Source organism: Rhamphochromis longiceps, linkage group LG12, assembly GCF_057381845.1.
Source record: "Rhamphochromis longiceps isolate RC_006_pf linkage group LG12, R_longiceps_female_GT1.1, whole genome shotgun sequence".
NCBI lineage: Eukaryota > Metazoa > Chordata > Actinopteri > Cichliformes > Cichlidae > Rhamphochromis > Rhamphochromis longiceps.
This window is the reverse complement of record NC_140568.1, coordinates 29678678-29694386: the sequence shown is the minus strand read 5'-3', so window position 1 is coordinate 29694386 and position 15709 is coordinate 29678678. Positions and strand designations below refer to the sequence as shown.

The 15709-nt window shown below is 43.4% G+C and overlaps 1 protein-coding gene across 1 annotated transcript in view; it reads left to right on the top strand.

Annotated features, from left to right (window-relative positions):
• Positions 1 to 15709, top strand: part of ntrk2a (neurotrophic tyrosine kinase, receptor, type 2a) — a 113259-nt gene that overhangs the window by 22792 nt on the left and 74758 nt on the right. Inside the window, exons 10-13 of the mRNA XM_085425707.1 lie at positions 479 to 505; positions 2021 to 2035; positions 3185 to 3222; positions 3555 to 3654. Coding sequence (XP_085281833.1) covers positions 479 to 505; positions 2021 to 2035; positions 3185 to 3222; positions 3555 to 3654 — 180 coding nt within the window. The remainder of the gene's footprint in view (positions 1 to 478; positions 506 to 2020; positions 2036 to 3184; positions 3223 to 3554; positions 3655 to 15709) is intronic.

Genomic DNA, 15709 nt, shown 5'->3' with positions numbered 1-15709 from the left:
TATTTTTGCCGTTACAGATACTTTTAAATTCTTTCCTATCTTTGTACAATTACAATCAAATATTTCTGTTTAGTATATAGGAAATGCATTTAATTATTACCACAAATAGACTCTTTCATATACTTCTCAGTCGCCATCCTGATTCATCATGACTCTGTTTCACACTTTAAATATTGCTGCAGACTGTGTATATTTTGCCATCTGGGTTATGCGCATCGATTTATAATGAGGGGTAGTTGCTGGCATGAAATCAGATAAAGGAATGGCAAACTGGCAGTGTTCTGTTTTAAATCTGCCTTTATTGATAGCAAAGGTGGAGCTGCTGAAAGAAAAAAAATCTTGCTGATGCTTTTATGTTATACTAGACTATATATGTACAGGTATAGCTACATACAGTGAAATAGTTTGTGTTGATGCACAAAGTTGGCTTTGTGAAACAAATGTCATCAATGTAAATGCTCTTTTTTTTTTTTTGCAGCAACAGATCCGGAGCCTTACTATTATGGTAAGTGAGTATGTTTTGTCTTTTTTAAGTGCAAAATTCTTAAAAGAGGCACATCTAGTTTCTGTTTACAGGCACTGTTTTTAGATGTTTAACATCAGCATCGTGTAGGGGTTAAAGTGGGATTTGGCAGGTGGGGGTACTCAAGGTTCATATTAGGGCAGTGAGGGAACAACTATATTCTACAATATGTAGGCCCACATTATATTTGCCACTATGGCTGCTTTTCAACCCCCAGCCAGTAGAAAGCTGCAATTTGGCAACTGTTACTAATGAACACGAAAAGCTTAAATAAGCTTAAATTAAAATCAGTGACACTGTCTACTTAGCAGCCGCGCATAGATTTACTGTTATTTTGAAGCATTATCTAAATTATCTTTCATTTCAAACATCAACAGGACAAAAACTTACAGGCACGTACAAAATATTTAGTAAAATCTGATACAGATCTGTTCAAACTTTGCATGCAGTTCTAATTCGACCACTATCTAAATATCTTTTAAATTTCAATTCATAATTAAAGGGCTTATCTCTCTTTTATAATGTTTCTGGAGATACGAGGACCCATCGAGCATTGAGCCAGGACACCACAGTCTGCACTTTACAACTCCAACATAGTTCATCACTGACCCACAATACAGACTGCACGTGTATACACTTTGGATAACATGAATTAATATCAATTACCGGTTAATTTACTTTCAAAAACATTTTATGATGTGAAACATCTAGACAACTTTAGAAACTTGTTATATAGCGATCCAATCTGATTACCAAGCTGTAAACTGAACTAGAACATTACGTGTAAGCTTGAAATTTCTACCTTTATTAGAGCATTTTTCTCAAGTCTTCCCTCTGTTCTCCATCTCACAGAGTAAAATGATCATGCATTAGTATTTTTTCTTCCCTGGGAAACACAGTCACTCTGCCCTCAGCTAGCAGACAAATTATGTGTCAAACTGCAAAGAAACTGTTTTCGTGTCATACATATTGAGCTGTTTGAAATGCTGAATTTTCAAGTACTCTCCACTTCAAAAAAGTTACTCCGATTACGCTCACTGCACTTCTGTAGCACTAGCTAGATGAAGCATCTTAAGCACAGCTTTGCATCTGAACTGTAGTGACTTAACTGTCTCTGCAGCCCATAAAGACTGAAATCACTTAAAAATATTGTGTATTAAACTGCCAACCTGATTTAATTACTCATTAACTGAAAGTGCCGGAAAGTTCAGGCTCACTTTTACAACTGGTGTCGTCAACAAACACAAATTACATTTCAGCAATCTTACTCTCACGAACTCTTTTGTTTTTCTTAAGATGTTGAGAGGTTACGTACGCGTACGACCCTGCAGCTAGAATGTGTGCATGTTTAGCACGTGCTGTTTGCACGTCGTGTTTGTGTAATGACTATGTTTTTGAAACAAGCTCAGAAAACAGAGTGCTTGTCTTACAGTTGAAATATGTTTGAGAACTAATTTGTTTCTGTCTGTGTCTTTCTCCAATACGCCCTCCAACCAGCAGATCAAACCACAGGTACAGCCATATCTTTTAGTTGCTCACTCTTATCCACAAGTAACACAGACAATGAATTATTTACGGTAGTTTTGTTTTGTATTTTTGCACATCTGCCACTAGATTTGAAAGACAGAAAAAAACTGCAAAAACAAAAAAAAAGCACCCATCAGTTTGTGATATACGCTCAGGTAGCATGTTGATTACGTTAACTTTACGTCTACAAGTTGTTGAGTTTGTATAAAGTCAGTAATTAAGTAAAACGCCAGATGCTTTGGTTACTTGGACAAGTGATTTGAGCTTAATTGTTTGTAATGTTAAGGTAATTTTCTCTATTTCAACAAAAAAAAAAAAGGCTTTGAGGAAGAGGTCAGATCAATATGACCGGTGTAAACCACCTTGGATGATGAGGCTGTGAAGTTCTCTTAATCTAACCTTATGAAAATCTGACCTCCTGTTGGAGCAGCTTCCACATGGTGGGATACTTCTGTATAATGATACTCTTGGTCTGCTTTTTGAAAAGCATAGATGAGTTTACATACCTGAGGTCAACCATCAACCCTCCAGTCGGTGGAGAATAATGTCAGGGATGATTCCTGACAGAAGGATAGCAGAAAGAGTGAATGGGAAGTTTCACAAGATGTTAGTGAGACCTTCTGTGATGTACGGTTTGGAGACTCTGGCACTGACAAAAAAGACAGAAGGCCGACCTGGAGGTGCCAAAGTTAAAGATGTTAAGATTTTCATGGGGAGTGACCAGAATAGACATGAGAATAAATGGTTTAGACATGTGTAGAGGATGTATAGAGGATATATTGGACAAAAGATGTTGAAGATGGAGCCCCCAGGAAGGAGGAAGACCTCATGTAATGAAGAAGCACATGTGGAGGGTTGGTGTGACAGAAGAGGATGGTAAGGGCTAGGATGAGATGGAGGCAGATCATCTGGTGTAGCAACCTCTAAAGTGAGAAGCTGAAAAAAGAACAAAATGTAATATTTTAGCTTATTTTGTTAGAAACAGATAAACAATTTTATGCTTCAGATGAACAGTAAATCTTATTGTGTTAGTTGAAACCATATCTTTGTTTGACAGTGAGTAAAAAACACTCCTTTACTTGTCCTTAAATCACAGCTTGAGTTTCTCTTCCTCTCTGTCTCTTGCATCAATAGACACCCCTCCTCCGAATCAACACGAGGACAGAGTCGCTGTAAGTCACTTCTATTTTCCTGCAGCTCTACGGTTTTGCTGTTTGCCACTGCAAGTTATTTATGGTTTGTGCCTGTTTCTCTTTCATTTATTTGTGTTTCCTGTCTAGAAACACCTGAGCTGGCTCTATTTTTATGTAATGCGTAATTGAATAAACCCAACACATTGAAGATAAAGCAGTCCTTAAGAAAATCTGCCTTTCTTGAGCAGTGATATAAACAGCCTGTGGCCTATACCTTTTGTTGTGGTGGGTTTGGCATTTGGCTTTGTGTAGCTGTCAGTGTGTTTGCTCACCTCTCGGGAGATTTATAACCCCGATTTCTCATTGTACAGGTGTACGTGGTGGTGGGCATCGCTGCTGTAGCCTTCACTGGTTTCCTTGTAATGTTGATTATTCTCAAGTTTGGAGGAAACTCCAAGTTTGGCATCAAAGGTAAGACTTCTTGCTCTAATCTTGAGTTGTGGTCTGTGGGAGAATGAACCGGTGATTTTAGTTTGACGTGGACGGCTTCATGGATACATGAAAACATTAAAGCCTGTTATTAATTAGAGGGAGAGAAACTATGTTATGTGGTCAAAGATATTTCACTGTATGAATTAACCAAAGAACAACAACAGTATATGTTGTTGTTCTTTTGGTTTACATTTCTTCAGTTTACCCAACCTTTTGCTCTGTCACAGCTGAGTAAGACTCCAGATTCCTTGTAACCTTATAATATGTGGATGTATCGAATATTAATATGCCAACATCAAAAGCATATGGGCCAAACAGTGTTCGTCACTGACCACTAAAGCCTTGATTTGTGGTTCCACTTTTGAGGAGGCAAAATATACAGAAATCTAAGTTAAAGGTAGGATGATGGAAAATTAAAGCAATCAGAACCTGAAAGTCTTTGATCATCATGATCCTAATTTAATATGCAGGCCCTCATGTATCCACGAATTCACCCGGTTCGGATGGAAGCGGCTGCTGTTGTGATTAAGTTTCTCTGGGTCTCAGTTCTGCTGGTGCATAACATGCATGTGGACTAAAATGAACTGTAGTCTTTGTCATGTTGATGTGAAATTGATTTGGTACTGTAGCCACTGTTGAAGCCTCCACACACACATGCTTGCACACACGCCGTCTATCCTTTATGCCACATAGTTTTCCTCTTGTTTGAAACAACTGCTTCTGCATTGGCTACAAGTGTCACTAATCTGTTTCCCTCATCTGGTATTTACTATTCTGACTTACTACAGCAGATTTGTCTTTTCTCATTTTTATGCTTTGCTCAGATTTTGTCCTCCTTCTTGTAAACTAACAATAATCACTGAACCACAGTCCTTCCATTTTTCACATCGTACATACAAAAATGGTCATGCTTCATTTTAGTGCTCACATATTCCGTGTGTAGCTATAGAACTATAGGTGAACACATTAATCTTTAATTTTGAAATGAGCCCTTTCAGTCTTTCATTCAGTTTGGTTGAGAAAATAAATACGCGAAATTTACATTCAGGGCAGACGGTCCATGAACTCCTCGTCTTGAGGAAGTCGTTCTTTGCTTTTTAAAGATTTTTGTTTTTAGGAATAAAACGTTTCTTGGCACCGCTTGAGCCATCACCGTTTGATGCAGCGTAGGTTTATATTTCACATTCAAATTAGCGAACCAAAAAGTGAATGCAAATGTAGTCACAGAGTTACTCGATGTGCGTTGCCAAGTGTGTGCGCCTTTATGTGTGTGACTCTCAGTTACACTGTAGAAGTGCAGTATTTTGACAGTGATTGATTTATGGGCCCCCGGAGAAGGAAGGATGTGGGACAGAAGGAGCAAAAGGATACACATTGTGTTTGTGTGTGTGAGATTTCTTAGATGTCTTAGTATCATATATACAGTATATATTTGTGTGTTTGTGAACATCTAAGCATTTTTGCATCCTGTGCAGGAGGTTAGGTCACATTACAGTTTTGCCCTCTGATTGCTTCCCTTGACTCTTCATCTTCCTTCCTTTCAACCCTTCCACCTTCCTCTTTCTGTTCACATTCCCCACACATGTAGAAATACAGATGCATGTGCCCGGCAGCAAGTTTACGCTGCAGTAAGTTTATGGAGAGAGAAATTTGGAGAGGCCTGCATCAGTATGAACAACAGATCTAGACAGGGGGTTCAACAGCTGCGAGTAATCCACAGCAGCACTGAGCCCACTGAAATTAATCTCAACAAGAGAAACACAACTGCTGATGGCAGCTCCTCACCAGTCCTAATCTAAAACAAAAACTATTTTGTCATTGCAAAATAACTAAATCACCCCCACATGATGATGGCGAACTTGTGATCAGAAAGTGTAAAAAGTGCGTGTCAGGCCTTGTACCATATTGAGCAGGTGTGCAGTGAAAAATCGTCACTCGCCTCACTGAGCTGAGGATGATTTGCTGACCGCCTCTTTTTGATAGCTGAGTAAAAAGCTGTGGCTGGTTTACATTATTTATGCCGACTGCATTATTCTGCTCCTCTCTCATCAATAACACATGGACAACGTTTGGTACTGGTTTCCTTGCATGATCTCTTCGCTGCTTCTTGACACTAGAAGGATGATTTCATTTAGTGTGTATAGTAGTTTGTTTTCTCGTGTTGGCACAAAGGAGCAGGTAATATTTAAGTCTGCAGTAGGTTCACATGTGTGCATGCATCTACTGTTGTAATCTGATCGAGCCCGTCTTCATGTTGGGGATAATTTATTATCCAATGGTAATTTTCTTGTTTTAGCTTTAGACACTCATGTGGAGCCTGCTGCTGTATGAAAGCTATATGTAATAATCTGAAAGCATCAGACTTAGCTTTGTCCTCATAATGTTTTATTAAAAAACAGGCTGCATTTAAGGCTTTATGATTTTTATTGGTCACTGCTGATGCTGACATATGGAAAAAATGCAGACTACGTCCTGAGTGCAGAAACATGCATAGCAGAAGCCTAATGATTAGGGTTGGCACATTACCAGAATTTGAAACTTGAAAGCGATAGGCTGGAAAATAACTGATATGTGGTAGGATTTTCATTATTATATGAGGAAAAGGTGACAAAAATAAAGATAATATCTTATGATACAAACAACATAACAGTCATGTGTGTGTTTGAGTGTATACAGTTTTTAACAAATATATAAATTAGTCGGGCTCACCTCTACACATGGCTTGGGCTCTGGAACCAGTCTCCTGGAGAGGGGCTGGACTCTGTCTCAGTCTGGAGTTGCCCCTGGTGAGAGGCGGCGGGCTGGGGTGGGTATCCTAATATCCCCTCGGCTTGCTGCCGGTACGTTGGGGTTTTTCCCGGTGGACGAGAGGGTTTGTTCCCTGCGCCTCAGGGTCGGGGAACGGGTCCTGACTGTCATCTGCGCTTATGCGCCGAGTGGCAGTTCAGAGTACCCAGCCTTCTTAGAGTCCCTGGGGGGGGGGGTGCTGGAGGGTGCTCCACCTGGAGACTCTGTTGTCCTGCTGGGAGACTTCAATGCTCACGTGGGTAACGACAGCGAGACCTGGAGGGGCGTAATTGGGAGGAACGGCCTCCCTGATCTGAACCCAAGCGGTGCTCTGTTATTGGACTTCTGTGCTAATCACAGTTTGGCCATAACGAACACCCTGTTCGAACATAAGAGTGTCCATAAGTGCACGTGGCACCAGGACGCTCTAGGCCGTAGGTCGATGATCGATTTTGTAATCGTATCAGCAGACCTGCGACCATATGTTCTGGACACTCGGGTAAAGAGAGGGGCTGAGCTGTCAACTGATCACCACCTGGTGGTGAGTTGGATCAGGTGGCGGGGGAGGACGCTGGACAGACCTGGTGCACCTAAACGCGTAGTGAGGGTGTGCTGGGAACGTCTAGCAGAGGCCCCAGTCCGCGAGATCTTCAACGCACACCTCCGGCAGAGCTTCAACAGCATTCCGAGGGAGACTGGTGACATTGAGTCCGAATGGACCATGTTCAGCGTCTCCATTGCCGAAGCTGCTGCATTGAGCTGCGGCCGCAAGGTGGTTGGTGCCTGCCGTGGTGGTAATCCCCGAACCAAATGGTGGACACCAGAGGTGAAGGGAGCCACCAGGCTGAAGAAGGAGTCCTATCGGGCTTGGCTAGCCTGTGGGACTCCGGAGGCAGCCGACAGGTATCGACAGGCCACGTGGAATGCGGCTCGGGCAGTGGCTGAAGCAAAAACTCGGGTGTGGGAGGAGTTCGGAGAGGCCATGGAAAAAGACTTTCGGACTGCCTCGAAGAGATTCTGGCAAACCGTCAGACGTCTCAGGAGGGGAAAGCGGTGCTCTACCTGCACTGTGTATAGTGCTGGCGGAGCACTGCTGACGTCGACTGAGAAAATTGTCAGGCGGTGGAAGGAATACTTCGAGGACCTCTTTAATCCCACTGACACGTCTTCCGAGGAGGAAGCAGAGTCTGGGGATGAGGGGAATGACCCGCCAATTTCCGGGGGCGAGGTCACTGAGGCAGTTAAACAACTCCTTGGTGGCAAAGCCCCTGGTGTTGATGAGGTCCACCCCGAATTCCTGAAGGCTCTGGACGTTGTAGGGCTGTCCTGGTTGACACGCCTCTGCAATGTTGTGTGGAGATCAGGGGCAGTACCTGTGGACTGGCAGACCGGGGTGGTGGTCCCCATCTTTAAGAAAGGGGACCGGAGGGTGTGTTCCAACTACAGGGGGATCACACTCCTCAGTCTCCCTGGGAAAGTCTATGCCAGGGTGCTGGAAAGGAGAGTTCGTCCGTTAGTCGAACCTCGGATACAGGAGGAACAATGTGGTTTTCGTCCTGGTCGCGGAACACTGGACCAGCTCTTTATCCTCTCCAGGATACTTGAGGGTGCATGGGAGTTTGCCCAACCAGTCTACATGTGTTTTGTGGACTTGGAGAAGGCATTCGACCGTGTCCCTCGGGGTGTCCTGTGGGAGGTGTTGCGGGAATATGGGGTGTCTGGCCCATTGCTACGGGCCATTCGATCCCTATACAACCGTTGCAAGAGCTTGGTTCGCATTGCCGGCAATAAGTTGGACTCGTTCCCAGTGGGTGATGGGCTCCGCCAGGGCTGCCCTTTGTCTCCGGTTCTGTTCATAATTTTTATGGACAGGATTTCTAGGCGCAGCCAAGTGGCGGAGGGCTTTCGCTTTGGTGGCCTCAGAATCTCATCTCTGATTTTTGCAGATGATGTGGTTCTGTTGGCTTCATCGGGTGAGGGCCTCCAGCTCGCACTGGAACGGTTCGCAGCCGAGTGTGAAGCAGCGGGAATGAGGATCAGCACCTCCAAATCTGAGGCCATGGTTCTCAGCCGGAAAAGGGTGGAGTGCCCACTCCGGGTCGGGGATGAGTTCCTGCCCCAAGTGGAGGAGTTCAAGTATCTCGGGGTCTTGTTTGCGAGTGATGGGAGAAGGGAGCCGGAGATCGACAGACGGATTGGGGCTGCAGCTGCAGTAATGCGGACGCTGCACCGGTCCGTTGTGGTGAAGAGGGAGCTGAGTGTAAAAGCGAAGCTCTCAATTTACCGGTCGATCTGCGTCCCTACCCTCACCTATGGCCACGAGCTGTGGGTAGTGACCGAAAGAACGAGATCGCGGATACAAGCGGCAGAAATGAGCTTCCTCCGAAGGGTGGCTGGCCTCTCCCTTAGAGATAGGGTGAGAAGTTCGGCCATCCGGGAGGGGCTCAGAGTAGAGCAGCTGCTGCTCCACATCGAAAGGAGCCAGCTGAGGTGGTTCGGGCATCTGACAAGGATGCCCCCTGGGCGCCTCCTGGGTGAGGTGTTCCAGGCATGTCCCACCGGGAGGAGGCCCCGGGGCAGACCCAGGACACGCTGGAGAGATTATATCTCTCGGCTGGCCTGGGAACGCCTTGGTATTCCCCCGGATAAGCTGGAGGAGGTGGCTGGGGAGAGGGAGGTCTGGGCCTCTTTGCTTAGGCTGCTGCCCCCGCGACCCGGCCCCGGACAAAGCGGATGAAGATGGATGGATGGATGGATGGATATAAATTACCCGTAAAAACAAGAAACTGAACTATTTTAGAAATGAGACTAAAGCTTGTCTAAAACTAAAATATTATTATCATTATTATTTTTTCACATTTTTTCAAATTCACATTTTTTAATCAAAACTTGAACCGGCACAATGGACTAATCAGAGAAGTCAGAAATTAATCACACATAACATTCAGTCACTAAAACAAATTTTTCTGTTCAAGAATGCAAGTAAATAACTATAATTTAGCATCTTAATAAAAAAAAAGCTTTTCTATTTTTTTGCAAAACCGTAAATCTGAAAACTCATGGATAACAAAATAATTATTTTTTAACAGATTTTTTTTTTTTTTTGCATTACCATTACAGAAACATTTTTTTAAAATGACTTTGGTAAGTAACAAATCATACAAAAGACAACTTTTTAAGGTTGTGTGGTAGCGCTGTACCTCTGTTTACACTAGTGGTGTGCGGATTGATATTGAAATGTATCCATTCCTCCAATACCAGTTATTTATGTTCTAGAATAGATTCTCATATTAAAATATCGATATTTTAGTAATTTGGGGTAAATTTGTAGTTTATCATTAACAGGAACACAGTGGAAAGAAACTATATCATTGAGATCGTCTAAATTGGAACTACTTCCTCTTCCGCCTTTCATAGTCATATGTCGCAGCCCTTTGGCGTGCACATTCACAATAATGGCTGAGCGTAAACCGAGTCATATGTGGACGTATTTTACCTCCACAAACAGCCAAGACGCAGTTTGCGATACATGTTGCAAGACCACTAACCTCGTCAAACACCTCAGAGTAAATCATATCACAGAATATGATGAGTTTATGTTGAGGCGAACCAAAGAGGAGGAGAGGAGTGGGACAGGCGCTGCTGGGCGAGACAGACGTCTCTCGCGGAGTCCTTTAGTGTTGCAGGCAGGCACTATCCAGGTACAGAGGAGGAAAATGCTGGGTACATAGGCTAGGTCTCATGAACAGTCTTGGGGAGTAATGGAATACATGTACCGGAGTTATGTATTTAAAGTACAAATTCAAATTCAAATTCAAATTTTATTTGTCACACACACACAACCATACACAGTATGACATGGGGGTGAAATGCTTGTACCTGTACAATGCCCGACCATTAAATGACAGAAGAAAAGTTTTACAATATTTACAATTTACTACAAAAATTTACAAATTAACTTAGGAATTTACAGTAAAGAATGTGCAAATAGCAGAAGAGATTATAAAGATAAGGATTATAAATTATAGGAATTATAGGATTATAGGAAATGTGTGGTGGTGCGTGTGGTGACGTGTGTGAGAGTCCAGTCTTATAGTGACGTGTTTGGGAGAGTCCAGTCCTACACCTGGTTCAGGCCCCGAATAGCCTGGGCGAAGAAGCTCCTCTTCATTCTCTCTGTTTTGGCCTTAAGGGAGCGGAAGCGCTTCCCAGACCTCAACAATGAGAAGAGTCCATTGTTGGGATGGGAGAGGTCCATCATAATCTTCCTAGCTTTGGACTTGCACCGCTTGGTGTAGATGGACAGCAGGTCAGGGAGCTCTGATTGAATGATGCGTTCTGCCGAGCGCACCACCCTTTGCAGATCTCGTCTGTCCTGCTTGGTGCTGTTCCCAAACCAGGTGCAGATGTTTGACGTCAGGACGCTCTCGATGGTGCAGGAGTAGAAGTTCTTGAGCACCTTCAGTGGCAGATGGAAGTCTCTAAGTCTTCTGAGGAAGAAGAGACGCTGACGGGCTTTCTTAACCAGGGTGTTGATGTGACAGGACCATGACAGGTCCTGAGTGATGTGGACACCCAGGTATCGGAAACTGTCCACTCTCTCCACTGGCGTGCCACTGATGATGAGGAGTTTGTAATTCCTCGCCTGCTTTGTAGTGAAGTCCACGATCAGCTCCTTAGTCTTGCTGATGTTTAGGAGGAGGTTATTCTCCTGGCACCAGGTCTCCAGGTTCCTAATCTCCTCCAGGTAGGCCGTCTCGATGTTGTCGGAGATCAGGCCCACAACAGCAGTGTCGTCAGCAAACTTGACAATGGAGGTGGTGTCGGATGTGGCTACACAGTCATAAGTGTACAGTGAGTACAGCAGGGGGCTTAAAACACAGCCCTGAGGCACTCCAGTGCTGAGTGAGATGGAGGGGGAGACTTGTTTTCCTACCCTCACTGATTGGGGTCTGTCTGTGAGGAAGTTGAGGATCCACTGACACAGTGATGAGCTGAGTCCTAGATCCGTCAACTTGGTGAAAAGCTTAGAGGGAATTATTGTGTTGAATGCTGAACTGTAGTCCACGAACAGCATCCTAACATAATTCCCTCTGCCAGTGTCCAGGTGACTCAGGGATGTGTGGAGCAGGTAAGATATGGCATCGTCTGTGGAACGATTAGTCCGGTAAGCAAACTGAAGTGAGTCGATGGTGGGAGGAAGTGAAGAAGTGATGTGATCTCTCATCAGTCTTTCAAAACACTTCATCACAATTGAAGTCAGTGCTACAATATGAGTAACTGTATTCTGTTACAGTAACCATTTAAAAAGGTGGTAATCAGAATACAGTTACTTTGTTGAAATGAATGGATTACACGGCGGTCTTTTCCTGTCTCATATGTTAGGCTATGCCCTCTCTATTTTTGGTAATTCCGTGTCGTTGGAAACCCAAACAAAACACGCAATAGGAGCATACTTGGAGTATATATATATATATATATATATATATATATATATATATATATATATATATATATATATATATATATATACATACAAAAAACTTGAATATTACAATGTTTATTTATCAGATAAAATAAGTTAAATGTCACCATTATTATTGCCCGGCCGGAAACAGCGGGGGTGTCCAAATTCAGAGGCTGCATCCACCTGAAGACCCGGCCTTCGTGGCCTAAGTGGGCCGGGTCCTCCGAAAGCCAGGTAGGCCAGAAGTGAGCGACTGTTACATTTGACGGTCAGAATTACGTCACGAGCTCTCGGTGGAGTGAAACTCTGCCGTCTGCTCCTTGCTATCTAAAATATAACCGGACGCTGGCGTAAATTCTCGACCATCTCACATTTCTGTTCAATCAGTTTTCTGTTTGACATTTATTCAGCTGTATGAAGACCCTGGAGGAATCCTCCCAAGGGATTAATAAAGTTTCATTTAATCTAATCTAATCTAATAACTTTAATCTCAGCCAAACCAATTTACTAACAAACAAATAAAACACTGAAAAAAGCCAAACAATTACATTTTTAAGGTATCCGAGTGACTTATATATCATGTTTAGCCTGAGTAGCGAAAGACCGCGCGGGTCTGAAAACGATGAAGCCGGGGGTTCGCTGTTCTCACCGGCTCGAGTGACCATTGAACCCCCCGGCTAGCTATTGAGCCAGTGTTGCCAATTTAGCGACAAATCTGGCGACTTTTTCTGGTATTATTGGAGACTTATTTATGACGATTTTTTGATGTGAAAACGCGTATCGCTCGTACTCTCAACAAGCAGCGGTGCTGCCGTGGGCACCTCACCCGTGCCAAAGCGCTCACAGGCGGAGGATAGTCCTCCCCCAGCTGCTATCAGGGCAGGAGATGTTCACACCTACGCGTCCACTGCAAATGAATCGCGCATGAGCGAAGCCGCTGCTCCCGCACTGACTGTAACGCAGTCAGTTCTTCTTTTACTGTTATGCTTTTTTGTGGATCACAAGGTTTAAAACTACTTATAAAAACACACACACACAAAGTAACTCCACCAGAGTGCCTCCAAAGGATGCAGGCTGGGACACAGCTTCTGTCTCTCGCTAGCAAAGTTGACCCAGACAGTTAAGCTAGTTCTCGGCTACGAGCCCGACACATAACCTAAGGTATTAGCCAGAGGTCCCTTTACTATGGTTCAGAGCCGCAGACCTGTTCTGTTTTATACACACAGAATACTTTTCTATACGAGATCGCTGCAAAAAGTGCAGCCTTACCTAGTGTCCACTCTACTGTTACTCATTTTATATTAAGATTTAAAAATCTAGTTGGTATTGGTATGACGAGTAGCCTTCGGTAGTGATGTGCGATACCACTGATTTCCTTTCCGATCCGATACCAAGTAAAATTCAGGGTAGTATCGACGATACTGATCCGATACCAATACTCTGTACAAAAACTTAATGTTTCATTGTCTTTCATAATACAATATATACTTTCATTATGTAATTGTAGTAATAATATAAGGATATAGCTTCATAATGATTTCAGTACATCAGACTACTTGTTCTTATTGCTCAATAATGCAGAATAATCATATAGAAAAAAAAAAACTTGAGGTTGTGCGCTATTTGAACACCTTGCCTGCCTGCAGCACTAAAGGACTCCGCGAGAGACGTCTGTCTCGCCCTAGCAGCACCTGTCTTCTCTTCGCCTCAAGATAAACTCATCATATTCTGTGATATGATTTACTCTGAGGTGTTTGACGAGGGTAGTGGTGTTGCCAAAACACATCACTCTTGCCACATGTATTGCAAACCACGTCTTGGCTGTTTGTGGAGGTAAAATACGTCCACACATGACTCCATTTATGCTCAGCCATTGTTTTGAGTGTGCATGCCCTGTGTATTTTATTTTATTTGTAGATGATTGCCCAAGAGCAGCAACACTCACAAGATGCCTTGTAGAGATGATTGTGAAGTACCCCCAGCCTCTGTCCATAGTGGAGGACCAAAGTTTCCAGGGATTTGTGAGAGCTCTTGACTCAAAATATGAACTCCCAGGAACAAAAACACTGACAGAGACTCATCTTGTAAATTTGTTTGATGAATGCAAAGGCAAAGTAAGAGCATCTTTGCAAAATGCTTCTAGTGTTGTACTTACCACTGATATGTGGACCTCACTGTCCACAGAGGCATATTTGACTGTAACATGTCATTTCATTGAAAACTGTCAAATGAGAGAATTTGTCCTAGAAACCCACTCTTTCCATGGGCAGCAGATGATATCAGCTCAGCGCTTAAGCGCATCACAGAAGAATGGTGCATAACTGAGAAGGTGGTTGCAGTTGTGACAGATAATGGTGCAAATATGGTTGCTGCAGTGCACAAAGCTGGCATCATCCCTGTTTTGCACACACACTGAATTTAGTTGTAAAGGACAGTGTAAAATCTGTCCCGGAAGTGGTGCAGGTGCTGGAAAAATGCAGTGTGATTGTTTCACCACAGCACAAACGCTACAGAGAAGCTCAGGGATATTCAGCAACAGTTGAAAGTGGCAGAACACAAGCTAATTCAGTCAGTAGATACCTGCTGGAACTCTGTCTTTCACATGGTGGAGAGGCTCTGTTAGCAAAATGAAGCTGTGACCACAGCCCTCTGCCTTTTAGGGAAGAATGCATTGTGCTTAAATGTGGGAGAATTATCCCTCATCAAGCAAACAGTTGATGCACTTCGGCCATTTGAAGAAGCAACACAGGAAGTTTTATCTGAAAAACACGTTTCAGTCTCCAAAGTGATTCCACTTGTGTCACCCATTCACAGGGCTGTAGCAGCCTGTGAACGTCAGGGCAGCTCCCTTGCCACACAGCTGGCACAGCAATGTCAGCACAGATTCAGTGGTATTGAGAGCATTCACTGTCTAGTGGCAAGTACATTTCTGGATGTTAGGTTTAAACACCTTGGTTTCCGAGACAAAGACAATGTTGACATATTAAAAAAAACGTCTCCACACTGAAATGCAGGAAGTGTATCAGACAGGACAGTCTGCTCCCACTCTAACTGTAAGCTCAACACCTACTGTTAGCTCTGCCTCAGGGCCTTCTACTTCAGAGTCTAGACAGAGTCCTGCACCCGCAGGTCCAGCTGCAACAAAAGGAGGGATATGGACAGATTTTGACATGGCCAACATCACCGGTCAGCTTCCAGTGATGCACCCATTGAATTACGCCAGTACTCACAGGAAAAACTCATTCCCCGAGATAAGGATCCACTGGTTTGGTGGCAAGAGCATGAACAAACCTTCCCATCCCTAAGCAGACTTGCAGTGAGATACCTGGGAATTGTCTTTTCAAAGGCAGGAGAGGTTGTGAGCAAAAAACGGAGCAGACTTGAAGGGAAAACTGTAAATATGCTGTTGTTCCTAAACAAAAACCTTTGAATAAGGGAAAGTGTTACTGTCAAATGTTTTTGTTGAAATGTCCAGGCACGTTAAATATTAAATGACATGTTAAATTACGTGTTCACATAGCCCACAACTTAAGGCTTTTTTATTTGTAGGTGATAATTCTGCATTATTAAACAATAAGAACAAGTAGTCTGATGTCCTGTAATCATTATAAAGCTATAATTTGAAATACAATAAAACATTACGTTTTTGTGCAAAGTATCGGTATCGGATCAGTATCTTCAAATTTTTCTTGCCATTGGATCGGAAGGGAAATCATTGGTATGGCACATCACTACTTGGCATCACATTTTTCTTGCTCAATAAATAGAGCCGTTAAAGTA